The sequence below is a fragment of the Homarus americanus genome, unplaced genomic scaffold, assembly GCF_018991925.1.
Source record: "Homarus americanus isolate GMGI-L3 unplaced genomic scaffold, GMGI_Hamer_2.0 scaffold21850, whole genome shotgun sequence".
NCBI lineage: Eukaryota > Metazoa > Arthropoda > Malacostraca > Decapoda > Nephropidae > Homarus > Homarus americanus.
The window spans coordinates 1-16,871 of NW_024752053.1; the positions used below are offsets into that span (position 1 = coordinate 1).

Here is a 16,871-nt window from a genome sequence, read left to right on the forward strand (position 1 = left end):
TCTACCTTCAGTATACAAGATAATATTATATGTATTAGTTATGACACTGTCTACCTGTCTACCTTCAGTATACAAGATAATATTATATGTATTAGTTATGACACACTGTCTACCTGTCTACCTTCAGTATACAAGATAATATTATATGTATTAGTTATGACACACTGTCTACCTGTCTACCTTCAGTATACAAGATAATATTATATGTATTAGTTATGACACTCTGTCTACCTGTCTACCTTCAGTATACAAGATAATATTATATGTATTAGTTATGACACACTGTCTACCTGTCTACCTTCAGTATACAAGATAATATTATATGTATTAGTTATGACACTGTCTACCTGTCTACCTTCAGTATACAAGATAATATTATATGTATTATTTATGACACTGTCTACCTGTCTACCTTCAGTATACAAGATAATATTATATGTATTAGTTATGACTACTCTGTCTGCCTGTCTACCTTCGAGTATACAAGATAATATTATATGTGTATTGAATATGACACTCTGTCTACCTGTCTACCTTCAGTATACAAGATAATATTATATGTATAGTTATGACACTCTCTGTCTACCTGTCTACCTTCAGTATACAAGATAATATTATATGTATTAGTTATGACACACTGTCTACCTGTCTACCTTCAGTATACAAGATAATATTATATGTATTAGTTATGACACACTGTCTACCTGTCTGCCTTCGGTATACAAGATAATATTATATGTATTGGATATGAAACTTGCCTCTGTCTACCTGTCCTTCAGTATACAAGATAATATTATATGTATTAGTTATATTTGCTGTCTGCCTGTCTACCTTCAGTATACAAGATAATATTATATGTATTAGTTATGACACTCTGTCTACCTGTCTACCTTCAGTATACAAGATAATATTATATGTATTAGTTATGACACTCTGTCTACCTGTCTACCTTCAGTATACAAGATAATATTATATGTATTAGTTATGACACTGTCTACCTGTCTACCTTCAGTATACAAGATAATATTATATGTATTAGTTATGACACACTGTCTACCTGTCTACCTTCAGTATACAAGATAATATTATATGTATTAGTTATGACACTGTCTCCTGTCTACCTTGTTATACAGAATAATATTATATGTATTGGATGTGTTCTGTCCTGTCTGCCTTCAGTACAAGATTACAAGTCTGCCTGTCTACCTTCGGTATACAAGAATATTCTGTCTACCTGTCTACCTTCAGTATACAAAGATAATATAGTTACACACTGTCTACCTGTCTACCTTCAGTATACAGATACACTGTCTACCTTCACTTCATTATGCAAGATAATATTATATGTATTAGTTACCAACACTCTGTCTACCTGTCTACCTTCAGTATACAAGATAATATTATATATGTATTAGTTATGACACACTGATAATATTATATGTATTAGATTATGACACTGTCTACCTGTCTACCTTCAGTATATACAAGATAATATTATATGTATTAGTTATGACACTCTGTCTACCTGTGTCTACCTTCAGTATACAAGATAATATTATATGTATTAGTTATGACACTCTGTCTACCTGTCTACCTTCAGTATACAAGATAATATTCTGTATTAGTTATGACACTCTGTCTACCTGTCTACCTTCAGTATACAAGATAATATTATATGTGTGGTTATATTACTTTCTGTCTACCTGTCTACCTTCAGTATACAAGATAATATTATATGTATTAGTTATGACACTGTCTACCTGTCTGCCTTCCAGTATACAATAAATATATATGTATTATTATTAACATCTGTCTCTATTATATTAGTTACTTGATACACTGTATACTAGTATTAGTTATGACACTGTCTACCTGTCTACCTTCAGTATACAAGATAATATTATATGTATTAGTTATGACCTCTGTCTACCTGTCTACCTTCAGTATACAAAGATAATATTATATGTATTAGTTATGACACACTGTCTACCTGTCTAATAATACATATGTATTAATTCTTCAGTATACAAGATAATATTATATTCAGTATACAAGTATTAGTTTAGTTATGACACTCTGTCTACCTGTCTACCTTCGGTATACAGATAATATTATATGTATAAGTTATGACACTCTGTCTACTATGACCTTCGGTATACAAGATAATATTATATGTATTAGATTTATGACACACTGTCTACCTGTCTACCTTCAAGTATACAAGATAATATTATATGTATTAGTTAGACTTACTGTCTACCTGTCTGCCTTCAGTATACAAGATAATAATATATGTATTGGATTGCTGTGACACACTGTCTACCTGTCTGCCTTCAGTATACAAGGAATAATATTATATGTATTAGTTATGACACTCTGTCTCTACCTGTCTGCACCTTCAGTATACAAGATAATATTATATGTATTAGTTATGACACTGTCTACCTGTCTACCTTCAGTATACAAGATAATATTATATGTATTAGTTATGACACACTGTCTACCTGTCTACCTTCAGTATACAAGATAATGTTATATGTATTAGTTATGACATCTGATAATATTATATGTATTAGTTGTGACACTGTCTGCCTGTCTACCTTCAGTATACAAGATAATAATATATATGTATTATGAACATTACTGTCTACCTGTCTACCTTCAGTATACAAGATAATATCATATGTATTAGTTATGACACTGTCTACCTGTCTACCTTCAGTATACAAGATAATATTATATGTATTAGTTATGACACACTGTCTACCTGTCTACCTTCAGTATACAAGATAATATTATATGTATTAGTTATGACACTCTGTCTACCTGTCTACCTTCAGTATACAAGATAATATTATATGTATTAGTTATGACACACTGTCTACCTGTCTACCTTCAGTATACAAGATAATATTATATGTATTAGTTATGACACACTGTCTACCTGTCTACCTTCAGTATACAAGATAATATTATATGTATTAGTTATGACACACTGTCTACCTGTCTACCTTCAGTATACAAGATAATATTATATGTATTAGTTATGACACACTGTCTACCTGTCTACCTTCAGTATACAAGATAATATTATATGTATTAGTTATGACACTCTGTCTACCTGTCTACCTTCAGTATACAAGATAATATTATATATGTATTAGTTATGACACTCTGTCTACCTGTCTACCTTCAGTATACAAGATAATATTATATGTATTAGTTATGACACACTGTCTACCTGTCTACCTTCAGTATACAAGATAATATTATATGTATTAGTTATGACACACTGTCTACCTGTCTACCTTCAGTATACAAGATAATATTATATGTATTAGTTATGACACTCTGTCTACCTGTCTACCTTCAGTATACAAGATAATATTATATGTATTAGTTATGACACACTGTCTACCTGTCTACCTTCAGTATACAAGATAATATTATATGTATTAGTTATGACACACTGTCTACCTGTCTACCTTCAGCATACAAGATAATATTATATGTATTAGTTATGACACTCTGTCTTACCTGTCTACCTTCAGTATAAACAAGGAGATAATATTATATGGCTTATTATGACACTGTCTACCTGTCTACCTTCAGTATATAAGATAATATTATATGTATTAGTTATGACACTCTGTCTACCTGCTAAGGTTCACCTTCAGCATACAAGATAATATTATATGGCTAGTTATGACACTCTGTCTACCTGTCTACCTTCAGTATACAAGATAATATTATATGTATTAGTTATGACACACTGTCTACCTGTCTACCTTCAGTATACAAGACACATATGTATTAGTTAAGATTATTCTGTTCACCTGTTCACTTCAGCATGTACAAGATAATATTATATGCATTAGTTATGACACCTGTCTACCTGTCTACCTTCAGTATACAAGATAATATTATATGTATTAGTTATGACACTGTTCTACCTGTCTACCTTCAGTATACAAGATAATATTATATGTATTAGTTATGACACACTGTCTACCTGTCTACCTTCAGTATACAAGATAATATTATATGTATTAGTTATGACACTGTCTACCTGTCTACCTTCAGTATACAAGATAATATTATATGGATTAGTTATGACACTGTCTACCTGTCTACCTTCAGTATACAAGATAATATTATATGTATTAGTTATGACACACTGTCTACCTGTCTACCTTCAGTATACAAGATAATATTATATGTATTAGTTATGACACTCTGTCTACCTGTCTACCTTCACTATTGGAGCAAGCGTTTAAGGCACCTCTGCCAGCAGTAACCAAGTCGTATTACAGGTGCCACAAAGAATTTTCCTTTCTTTTCTCGTGTGTAAGTGCTCTTTCTCAATGACTGAAATTGTGCCTACAATCCACCATTCATAGGGAGATACAGTGTACACAGTGATAGCACAAAGAGATATATTAGTTGATGAGAACTGGAAATGAAAATGCAATTTAATAATAGTTAAAAAGAACAACAAGCCGGGCTATCTTGAACAGCATTTTATTGCCGCCCCAAAGAAAGTTTCTTTGTGTGTGTGTGTGTGTGTGTGTGTTAAGGACCGAGTGGGCATATGATCCGTTATTCATGGCAAGATACAGTGTACATAATGATAGTACAGTACATAGATAACAACAACTCGTCGAGGAGAACCGAAAAAAGGGAAAAACAGGAGGATGCACCTGGGGCGTACCAACGGTAAGGAGGCGTTTCATATGTCCCAACGGGATGAAGAGACTGCACTATTTGAGACTGAATGTGAGAAGGACCTAGGTGTGTATGTTGACAATGAGCTGAAATTCTCGGGTCATTGCGAGAAGAAGGTAAATCAGCCAAATAAATTATTGGGTCTTATAAGAAGGTCGTTCAGATATCTAGACGGTCCGTCCCTCGTAACGATCTTCAAGAGTGAAGTGCTTCCCCATCTGGAGTAGTCACTCCGTCTGGTCCCCGAGATATGCGAGGGACTGTCAGTTGGTTGAACATGTTCAAAGGAGGGCCACCAGAATGGCGCCTGCACTTCGGCACCTCAGCTACCCTGAGAGATTGGAGCGCCTGAACTTACAGACGGGCAAGGGGCGACCTAGTTGAGGTGTATAAGCATCTCAAGGGGCACTACTCAGTCGAGTGTCCTTACTTGGAGCTGGCGGACGCTCGCCCCACATGGGGTCACAGCTCAAGATTGAAGAAGTCGCAAGTCCAGAAAACTGTGAGGGCAAACTTTTTCGGAGTGAGAGTTGTGAACTCTTGGAACAATCTACCAGAAAGTGTTGTGACGGCACCGAGTGTGAGCACTGTTGGCAAGTACTGGGCATGCACCGGCTCCTGATTGTACTTGAACCCGCTCCGGTGTTGGTCAAGTCTGGTCTTGAAAGAGCTCACACTCGGTGTCGTCACAGCACTTTCAGGTAGATTGTTCCAAGAGTTCACAACTCTCACGACGCGTTGCAGATTGAGAGTATTTGTACAGAGGTTCTGAATACGTCATACCATCCTCAGGATGTGAGGAGGCTGGGACAAAAGCAGGGGGATAAGCCTCGCCCCCTCAGGATCACACTAGTGAGTGAAGAGAAGAATTGGGAAATTATTCGGCAGGCAAAAAACTTAGCAAGGAGCGAGACATTTCGGAATGTATTCATTCACCCAGATCGCATGATATTACAGAGGGAACAGCACAAGAAGCTCATGCAGGACTTGAAGCAGAGGAGGGAGGAGTCGAGGTTGAACAGGGACGGGTACTAGTAGCGGTACACCCTCCACCAGCTCTACCTCCCACCCAAGAGGAGGCACCAGCTCTACCTCCCACCCAGGAAGAGGCGAGCGCCGTGTAAACAATTACATTTCTATTCACACTCTGCAAAACACAGTGTATTTAGCAAATGCTGCAGCTGTTGAGAATTGACGGGATCCGGAGTTATTACCAAGAGCAGAGACGTTACCGAGAACAAATTCCGGCTTGAATGTCATGTACACTATACTGACACGATATAGTAGGAGTTGTAAAACTGTTGTACAAGAACAGGAGAATCGACCCAGAGGAACGTGAGTTCAGAATTGACGGATAAAACTTATTTACGAACCTTTCTCAAGTAACTTGCAAGAGGGGTGTGGTTATCTATGCTAGGCAAGACCTAAGAGCAAGCCAGGTGAGGGTACAGGGAGAAGATGTTTATGAAGAATCAAAGTGGTGTAAAATTAAGTTGAAGGGAGGAGATGTACTTATTGTCAAGTGCATCTACAGATCCCCAAACTGCAGTTTACCAAACCAAAGGAACTTAAGAGCCTTAATGAACAACGCAGTGAGGCTCAACCCAAGCCACCTCCTTATCAAGGGGGACTTTAACTATGGCGACATCGACTGGAGCAATGAGCACACGCCAAATTACTTAAATAGCCCCGCTATTCTTTTTGTAGAAACTCCGAGAGATCATTTTCAGTTCCAATATGTGAAAGACCCGACGCATTGCCCAAGCCACTGTACCTCATCATGACAAACGAAGAGGGTATGGTGGCCAAACTGGAACATCTAGCCCCAGTTGGCACCAGCCACCATGTAATGCTATCCTTCGGGTTTAATTGTTACTCGGTGCACGACATAACCAGGCCAAGGTGCAAATATTACAAGGGAAATTACGACGGGATGATGGAGTAGATGAGGGGCATTCACTGGTCTGACTCACTAAGGCATAAGAACGCGGACGCTTCACTAAATACCATAGCTAGTAAAATAAATCATTTGATCGATAAATACTGTACATACCCAAGACCAAACCCAAGAGCCAGGAACCAAGCAAAGGCAGAGTGTAGAAGGACTGAAAATGAGTTCCAGAGGCTGGTTGCAAGAGAGGTCAAGACAAATCCAAAGGCGTTTTGCCGTTATGCAAACTCGAAATTAAAATCACGAGTAGGAGTATCGGATTTGAGGCTTGACGATGGTAGGTACGCAGAGTCTGACCAGGACAAAGCTGAGGCATTGAACAGCTTCTTTTCCTCGGTGTTCACAAGAGAGGGTACGAACAATCTTCCTGTGTTTGAGGATAGGCTGCACGACACACCACTGACCCACATTGTGTTCACAGAAGAGATTATAAGAAAGAGACTCAAAGCTAAAGGTTCATAAGAGTCCCGGATTGGACATGGTCGACCCCTCCTCCTCCTCCTACAGGTTGACCCCTCCTCCTCCTACAGGTCGACCCCTCCTCCTCTTCCTACAGGTTGACACCTCCTCCTCCTACAGGTCGACCCCTCCTCCTCCTCCTACAGGTCGACCCCCTCCTCCTACAGGTCAACCCTTCTTCCTCCTACAGGTCGACCTTTCCTCCTCCTACAGGTTGACCCCTCACCCTCCTCCTACAGGTCGACAGGTCGACCCCTCCTCCTCCTCACAGGTCGACCCTCCTACAGGTCCCCCTCCTCCTCAGATCGACCCTCATCCTCCTCCTACAGAGAGGTCAGCCCTCCTCCTCCTCCCAGGTACAGGTCAACCTTCCTCCTCCTACAGGTCGAATCTTCCTCCTCCTACAGGTTGACCCTCCTACAGGTCGACCTCTCCTCCTCCTACAGATCGACCCTCATCCTCCTCCTACAGGTCCCCTCCTCCGACAGGTCGACCCTTCCTCCTCCTACAGGTCGACCCCTCCTCCTCTTACAGATCGACCCTCATCCTCCTCAGGTCGACCTCCTCCTCCTCCTACAGGTCGACCCCCTCCTCCTCCAGGTCAACCCTTCCTCCTCCTACAGGTCGACCTTCTCCCTCCTACAGGTTGGCCCCTTCTACAGGTCGACCCTCTCCTCTTACAGATCGACCCTCATCCTCCTCCTACAGATCGACCCTCATCCTCCTCCTACAGATCGACCCTCCTCCTCACAGGTCGACCCCTCCTCCTCAGGTCACCCCCTCCTCCTACAGGTCAACCCTTCCTCCTCCTACAGGTCGACCTTCCTCCTCCTCATCAGGTCATCACAGGTCGATACAGGTCTCCTCCTCCTCCTCAGGTCTCCTTCCTCCTAGTCGACCCTTCCTCCCTTCCTACAGGTCGACCTTTCCTCCTCCTACAGGTCGACCCCTTCTCCTCCTACAGGTCGACCCCCTCCTCCACAGGTCAACCCTTCCTCCTCCTACAGGTCGACCCTCATCCTCCTCCTACAGATCGACCTCATCCTCCTCCCTACAGGTCAACCCTTCCTCCTCCTACAGGTCGACCCTTCCTCCTCCTACAGGTTGACCCCTTCTACAGGTCGACCCCTTCTCCTCTTACAGATCGACCTCATCCTCCTCCTACAGATCGACCTCATCCTCCTCCTACAGATCGACCCTCCTCCTCCTACAGGTCGACCCTCCTCCTCCTCCTACAGGTCGACCCCCTCCTCCTACAGGTCAACCTTCGACCCTTCCTCCTCCTCCCCTCCTACAGGTCGACCTCCCCTCCTCCTACAGGTCAATCCTTCCTCCTCCTCCTACAGGTCGACCCTTCCTCCTCCTACAGGTCGACCTTTCCTCCTCCTACAGGTCGACCCTTCCTCCTCCTACAGGTTGACCCCTCCCAGGTCGATCCTCCTCCTCCTAGGTCAATCCTTCCTCCTCCTCCTACAGGTCGGCCCTTCCTCCTCCACAGGTCGACCTTTCCTCCACAGGTCGACCCTCCTCCTCCTACAGGTCGACCCCCTCCTCCTACAGGTCAACCCTTCCTCCTCCTACAGGTCGACCCTTCCTCCTCCTACAGGTTGACCCCTCCTACAGGTCGATCCTCCTCCTCCTACAGGTCAATCCTTCCTCCTCCTCCTACAGGTCGACCCTTCCTCCTCCTACAGGTCGACCTTTCCTCCTCCTACAGGTTGACCCCTCCTCCTCCTCTTACAGATCGACCCTTCCTCCTCCTACAGGTCGACCCCTCCTCCTCCTCCTACAGGTCGACCCCTCCTACAATATGTCTCTAGCCGTCACCATCACTTGTGACAAACCTATAATAGTGGTGCTTGACATTATGAAGGACCCGTAATACTTTGCCATTAACACACACACACACACACACACACGACCTTGCATAAACAAGTTTTAACCCGGTAGTCAGGGGCGGGTTTAGGATCTGATTCGAGTTGCATAAACTTTCTGAGGACCAAACTATTTACACTTAGCAACACACACCCATCCTTAGTTACACTTAACAACACACAACCACCTTTATTTACACTTAACAAGAAGCAAAAAAATCACTAGACTGACATATATTATTATAATCATAATTATTTTGTAATTATTATTATTATTATCATTAAACCACTGCAAGAAATATACAGTATGTTATCCATCCTGAGTAGAACTGCAGTGTGTAGAACTGTGTGTATGCGTGGCGAGACGTTGGTGTGTGCGTGTGTGTGCCAGCCCAGATATCCTTCACCTGTAGGTTACTGGGTGCCTTGGTATTAACTGTATACCAGAGAAATGTTGCGTATGTGTGTGAGTGTGTGTATATGCGTCTAGGGTGTGTATGTGTTAGGGCCTTAGAGATGTGTGTGTGTGAGGTGGAGGCAGTAGAAAGTTGAGGAATTGTTTGTATAACATCTTTATGTCAGTGTTACCTGTACATAGGTAATGTACACCAATCAGATGGAGTGTACGTCAAGTATTATTATTCATTTCACCATATCTGCAGCTTACTTGCCGTTCACGCGATTAGTTTGTCTCTGGGCCAAGCAGGACTTGAACACTTGTCATATTGGTGAGAGATGCGTGCATTACCGCTCTACCACAAACATCTGCAAAAAATATACATTATTATTATTATTATTTAATGCTCAGAGTATAAACAGAAGAACAGTAACTTATGCACACGTTCAGGCCTAGTAGTAACCTAAAGTAACAGTATCCTAACATAATATTAACCTAACACAACCTTAACCTGAAGATTAGGCACCCCAGTATGTATGTGGCCATAATCGAGTGCTTGAAAATAACGGTTTATAATTATTGTTTCTTTGATTACTTTGAAACGTTATCTAAAACAGTTTTATATTAAAGTTCTTACCTATGTAGCCACAATATTATACCAACAGATTGTTTCAGTATGATGAGGAACACGACTTGATCTTGACAACCTTCACTTTTTACCGTAGTTAAGGTTCGGGTTTTTTTCTGCGGATATAAATTTTGCATTATAAGGTTACCACATATTTATGGTGCCAGATATAGTCAGTATTTGTGTAGGCAATGTAGATGTAGGTAGCGAGGAGATAGATCAATATGTTGACACGTATAAGAGTTATGTGCGAGAGAAAAACATTATTTAGTTAAACTTGCCTAAGTTACTCTGTACAGGAGAAATAATTTTAGTGAGAGTTGTGTGTCTACGATGACGTCAGGTAGAGGCCCGTGAGCTGTGGTTGGCAGACAGGCATCAGCTGGTAGTCACACCACAACTTCAGTAGTGAGCACATGTACCGCTCACCACAGTAAAACTAAAGGTTACAAAATGCAGGAAAATGGCAAAGACATGTGTTTGTGGAGACCTGACGTAAGAAAGAAAACAAAAATTGACGAATTCCGTGAAATTGTGAACCAAAAATACAGCACATCTCTGGGTAAGTAAGAGGAATATTGTGTAGTGGGTGGCTGTTGTCTGCGTGGACTCAGACCCCCTCCAGGTTTATATCTCGTAACACAATAAAAACCTTACCACCGATACTCCTAATACAACTAACTCATTTATTCAACATCCGTATATTGTGAACTTTGTGGAGTAAAATTGGAATTAAATAACAGTGAGATTAATAGTTGTTGTATTGTTAAGGCAATATATCAGTCAGTATATTCCATAGTTTCTCATACCTAACCTAACCTAACCTGTACGCTGGTCATCACACCCAATAGGCGCACTATGTGAGTAAAGATAGATTACTTTTAGTTAGGTCAAGTGATGGTGTGTAAAGATAACCATTGTAGACTATTTGTGTCAACTGATCACTAGCATGGTCTCGTTATTCTTCCTTCCTCTCCCCTTTTACTCTTCTTCTCTCCACCTCCCTTCTATTCCATATTCTTCTCCCTCCACTCATCACTATAGATCATTACTATAGGTCATCACAATAGGTCATCATCATCACTAGGTCATCACAATAGGTTATCACTATAGATCATCACTATAGATCATCACAATAGGTCATCACTATTTAATACGCAAACAGTAGAAGTATGAGATGCGGTAAGAGGTCAACACAGGAAGAGAGAAATAAAATGGATGAAATCGGCATTAGTGTGTACCGAAAAAATCGATATCATAGTACTTACCAAAACGTTGGTAAACTTAATCACATGAGTTAGCTGTGTCCTTACGTGGAGCTGGCGGACGCTCTCCCCACAAGGGGTCACAGCTCAAGATTGAAGAAGCCGCTCATTGTCAACATACACACCGAGGTCCTTCTCACATTCAATCTCAGATAGTGCAGTCTCTTCATCCCGTTGGGACATATGATACGCCTCCTTACCGTTGGTACGCCCCAGGTGCATCCTCTTACACTTCGTGACATTGAATCTCACCAGCCATTTCTTCGACCATTCCTGGAGCCCACAGAGGTCCTTCTGCAGCTCTTCACAGTCCGCTTTCCTCCTGTACTAACACTGGACAATTCCTCGTAGTGACACTGGACAATTTTTCCTCCTGTAGTTTGGATAAAAAAAAAAGTCGTAACAAAGTAACCAGAAACAGACCAACTACTTGAACGGTTAGTACAGTCTGAGTAAACTGATAAGTGGTGAAAGGAAAAATTCGAAATTAAAATTAAACCCTTGTAGACGTGGACTGTTGCTATGTGTTGAGACCACTTTCACTATCTCTGGGGAGTTTCTCTACAGCTGTTAACTACAGCACCACTTTCTGTAACCTGTTTCACCAGTTGTACAGCTTAATGGTATGGTACTGTATGAAACCCACCCAAACTTTGATTAAGGAAAACCAATTGTACAAATCCTAACTTGATTAAACCTAACCCATCCCAAACTTGATTAAGAAAAAATAACTGGGTAAAACCTAACTTAACCTAACTCATCCCAACCTTGATAAATTGGGTAAACACTGGTTCAGAAATAGAGATGTAGATGAATAGAACAAGTTGTCAAAATCAGACATTAACTCGAACTCAGTGAAAAGTTTTAAATACTGTACTGTAGTATACTGCTAGATCTGGGGTCACTAAGTCTAAGGGGATAACTTAACTCTATTTTTAATTTCTAAGGGTTGCTGCCACCAGACCCCCTCTGGGCAGTATGTAGCTCGTTAGGTAGCTGGAAGAGTGGACTAGGCATTGGGTTAGGTTTTTCATTGACCAGATCGATAAGGGGAAGGAAGGGTGAAACCATAACATGTCTTAGTTCTTTCAATTGTTTTTTTTACTTACTTCAGTTCATTGGTTACTACATAACCTCAGTTCTTTTTGGTAGCATGTCGAGGGTCTAGGCACATGGGTATTACAATTCTAATATCAGGGTCACTTGGACGGAAATAAAGGTGAACTACTGTGGTTAAATGAAGACCCTTGATATCAGGGCTGTGGAGTCGGAGTCGAGGAGTCGGAGGAAATTTCGGCTTGTGGAGTCGGAGTCGGAGTTGGTAAAATTGTCCAGACTCCGACTCCGACTCCGACTGAAGCTATTCTGTTCCTAAGAACAAATATATGAACTCAGGCATATTCATTGCAGTGATTCCACTGATCCCACTAATTTTCTTAAATTATTAAAAGAATTTATTTCCATTTTATAAGCATTATTATGAATTTATTGTAGCAGGCACAGTATAGCACTATAATTTTGGACGATAGTCTCTTCTTTACCATTTGAAATTTTGAATTATATCAAATTTTGTTTCGTTGAAAACTGCACAGAGGCTCTCAGCTACAAAACAATTAGCTACAACCTGTTTTTGGTGAGATTAAGGCAAATTTAATTTAATAACTTAATCATGTAAGGTTTATCCATTTTCCTTAATAAGGTATTCATTTCTTTAATGTACATAAATATATAACTTTACTTTAAAAGGAATTGTAGGATCATCATTTAGATCCACATCAGATTATGAGCTTAAACAAAATTCATATGCTGAGATCGAACTTTTAGATATACATGTAAATGGTGTTTTCTAGTTAATATCTTGAATTCTTAATAAATTTATTTTTCTTTTGATTGAAACTTTGAAAGTCAAGCCTATCATCTTTTTGTAGTTCTTAAATATCGTCCAGATCATTAATAAAGCTGTAGCAGTATAGCCACGGTGTTTTACTTTTTACCTATGCAGGTTACAACATACAAATTACAATTAGGATGGTAGAAATAGTTGTTACAAATAGGCCAAGGAGTCGGAGTCGGAGTCGGAAGCATAAAAATTTGAGGAGTCGGAGTCGGAGTCGAAGGTTTTGTCTTCGACTCCACAGCCCTGCTTGATATACTCTAAGAAAATGTTTATTACAATGGAATCAAAGTGGGAAAAAAATATTATTAACATATAACTCAACTGCAAATTACTCAGATACTACTCTTATTACTCACCACCTTACTGGTGTTACATTACAAAGTTACATGATAATTCCTTGGCTTCTCTCAACAGCCAATCCAAGTGGATACTTTTACTGCACCCATATTACTGGTGATACATTTCATTACATACATGACAACTTCCATATGATACTTCACTTACTGTTGGTAGTGCATATGAGATGCACTCACAACACACAACATGTTATTACTGAAACCAACTCATAGATGGGTCCACTACCCAACATGGGATACTTATTCCAGAATTACCCCCAAACACATTCAACAACACTGTGGACATATAACTTCCAGGAAGCGTCCCAGGGTAGGACACCGGGGCTCACGACCGTGGCTGTGATCGGTGGTAGCCAGACACATGGCGAGTCTGGGGTCTGGCTCCACGAGGTAGAGTGGAGCAGATTAATCATGCCGAATTAGCGCCATCGCTCATATATTGATCACTGCTGAATATCCCCCGGCTCCGAGCGACTGGTCGGTGTTCAATTAAGCCCACCCTGGATCTGTAGGACAATGAAGTTGGATGGTGTTACGGGAGGGAAGCATGGACAACACAATCACAACAAATCCTTTGTCTCGCAGCATCAGACGACATTTACTTTATATTTCTTCTCACACTGGGTGAATAACAATTACACTGTCACAGCATGAACACTGATATTCACTACATTTGACTGAATCAAACTGAATGACTAGGGAACACATCCACATACCTGTAGGACAACAAAGTTGGATGGCATTACGGGAGGCTTGATCCTCCCGCTAACCCGTGGTTATATACCCGAGTTGCCAGCGATCGCTACTCACGAAATGACAGAAATTATAAACAAACCAACTGTTACACCTTCAAAGATGACCCTCAGTTGACAAAGGTCTGGCGAATTACTCGAGTTGATTTACATAAACTAATTCAACATTGAGCTTGCTAGGAGAAAGTGGAATAAACGTATTGACGACTGTCTTCACAAGGGCAGGACTTAGAGAGGGATCATGAGTATAAAACGAGTGGGAAAAACACGTCTCCTCTTCGGGATAGCTAACATGCTACCCACTCGTGTATTTTCATCTGATATCTGCGGAAGTTATGTTCACTAAACATTCACAGACATAAATAGTATGACCTTCAAACCACGATCTACACTTAGCCCGGATAGTACACTAGCCCAGATTAATTGGACTCTCACAACCCTCCTATAGGTACCTTGAGTTCTCCTTAATGCAATGAGTACATGCAATTACTATTATAAACCCGTAGTTGGGTACAATTCATCAAATAATTCCGTAACATTCATTAGGTGAATTAGTCTTTATCAATGACCCGTGCTCTGAGACTCTACAAGCGCGGTGGATTTGAATGTTATGTAGCGTAATATGAATTATAGGTTTTTTTTTAGGAATGGCAATGATGTGCGCAGTACAGTAGGTTGGTCAGACATACGAGCAATGGGTGTAAACAGGACTTGCCGTCTCACTTGAGTCAACACATTTACTGCAGTTTATTTCATTCTTGTGTTCTTAAAGGTATACATTGTTACCCCAGGGCATTGGACACTTACACAACACCATTGTGATTAATGGACAATTATACCTGTGTTAATTCTGTCTAGGGTGTGACTACTGCCTCTGTCTTGTCACACACAGTCACAACTGTTGCTGGAAGACAAAATGATATAAAGAAACAAGTTGTCTTCTATCAAGAACTCTTTTAGGTAACAGGTGGAAACTGTCACTAGATAACACACTTCTCACATCTGTCCCAGGTCAGAGGTTGAACCCAGGACACACGGTGAGTGATACCCATGTTAACACACTACCAACTTCTTCCTTCTACAGGTGATTATCATGAACTGTACAAGTGGTCGGTGGAAGAGTACGCACATTTCTGGGAGACATGGTGGGAGTTTGGGAGGTTCGTATACTCTTCTCCGCCCACCCAAATTGTGGACATGAGTCTCAGCATCACACAAGTACCAAAATGGTTCTCGGGCGCGAGACTTAACTTCGCTGAGAATCTTCTACGCTTCCGGGATGATCGAGTGGCCATTTATGCAACAGGTGACAGACAGTTAAAGTTTATTAGTATTATGTTGTATAGTTTTCCTCTATATGGTTTCATTTCCTGTACGGTATATAAAAATAAACTTCAGACAACATTTGCTACAGGTTCAGTAATAATAGTATAGCCATTTTTGTTATAGATACAGTATAATAATTTAACCAGTTTGTTATATAGTACAGTATAACAACTCTATCTCTCCTCCAATGCTACAGGGGAAGGGCAGCCAAACATCAGTAATGTGACATATAAAGAATTATACAAACAAGTTGGTATATATGCAAGAGCACTGAAGGGTCATGGTGTGAAGAATGGAGACCGTGTCGTGGGTTACCTTCCTAACTCTCCTGCTGCTGTTAAGGCCATGCTTGGGACAGCTTCGTTGGGTGCTGTTTGGAGTTCAACATCTCCGGACTTTGGCGTTACGGTAATACTGTAGTAATAATAATGATAGTAATATTAATAATGATGCAATAATAATAATGACAGTAAGTCCCCGCTTAACGTTGTCCCAGACAACATTGTTTCGTTGCTACTCTATAGATACCCATTAGTCCGACAATGTTGTTTTATGACCCAACCGATTCGTTATAACGTTGTTACCCAACACGGACTACTTTATACGGCGAGCCACCCTCTCTCATCTTGGCTTGCTACGCTCTCTCGCAGAGCGTCACAGCATCCAAGACTTTTTCCCCGTCTTTGTTAAGCTTCCACAGCATACGTGTGTGCTTAAGTGCGTTTGCCATAAATACAGTAAATACTGTACTGTAACCATTCGAAATGGCTCCTAAGTGTCCATCAAGTGTTTGATGCTAGTGTTGTGAAGAGGCAATGCAAGACCATTAGTCTTGCTACAAAAAAAAAGGAGCTTTTAAACGGCTTTGACAAACGTGAACGTGCTGTGGACATTAGTGTAGCGTTAGGCCTAACTCCCACCACAGTGGGTACTATCTGGACCAGCACAGCTACAGTAGTGCTGGAAGTGGTACTTCTATTTAGTTTGTTTATCTTTTTGGATGTGTGGGGTATGCTGTAACGAATGGATTCTACTACGAATATTCCTATAACGAACGGTTTTACCGATAAAATTGAGAATGCTATAACGAATGAAACTCCTACAACGAACTTTTTTTTTTATACTAATTTATTGTTTTTTTATTACAAGTATTAATGATATTCTTTATTTCAGGGGTTTAAATGCATATTTATGCACTTTTTTCAATTTTTACAATTTTATATTATATTTTTCAGTGTTAA

At 40.5% G+C, this 16,871-nt stretch overlaps 1 protein-coding gene across 1 annotated transcript; it reads left to right on the plus strand.

The window, feature by feature from the left end:
* Positions 1-10,396: 10,396 nt before the first annotated feature.
* Positions 10,397-16,065, plus strand: LOC121854923 (acetoacetyl-CoA synthetase-like). Its single transcript, XM_042349733.1, has 3 exons — positions 10,397-10,596; positions 15,389-15,610; positions 15,827-16,065. The coding sequence occupies exons 1-3, from the start codon at positions 10,488-10,490 to the stop codon at positions 16,048-16,050; spliced, it is 555 nt and encodes a 184-aa protein (XP_042205667.1). The 5' UTR covers positions 10,397-10,487; the 3' UTR covers positions 16,051-16,065.
* The last annotated feature ends 806 nt before the right edge of the window (positions 16,066-16,871 follow it).

What these genes read in the sequence shown, in the direction of transcription:
- LOC121854923 (XM_042349733.1), top strand. Translation starts at nt 10,488, where the DNA reads ATGCAGGAAAATGGCAAAGACATGTGTTTGTGGAGACCTGACGTAAGA. An exon ending in AAAATACAGCACATCTCTGG is followed by an intron (nt 10,597 to 15,388) that starts GTAAGTAAGAGG and finishes TTCCTTCTACAG; the next exon opens with GTGATTATCATGAACTGTAC. An exon ending in AGTGGCCATTTATGCAACAG is followed by an intron (nt 15,611 to 15,826) that starts GTGACAGACAGT and finishes CCAATGCTACAG; the next exon opens with GGGAAGGGCAGCCAAACATC.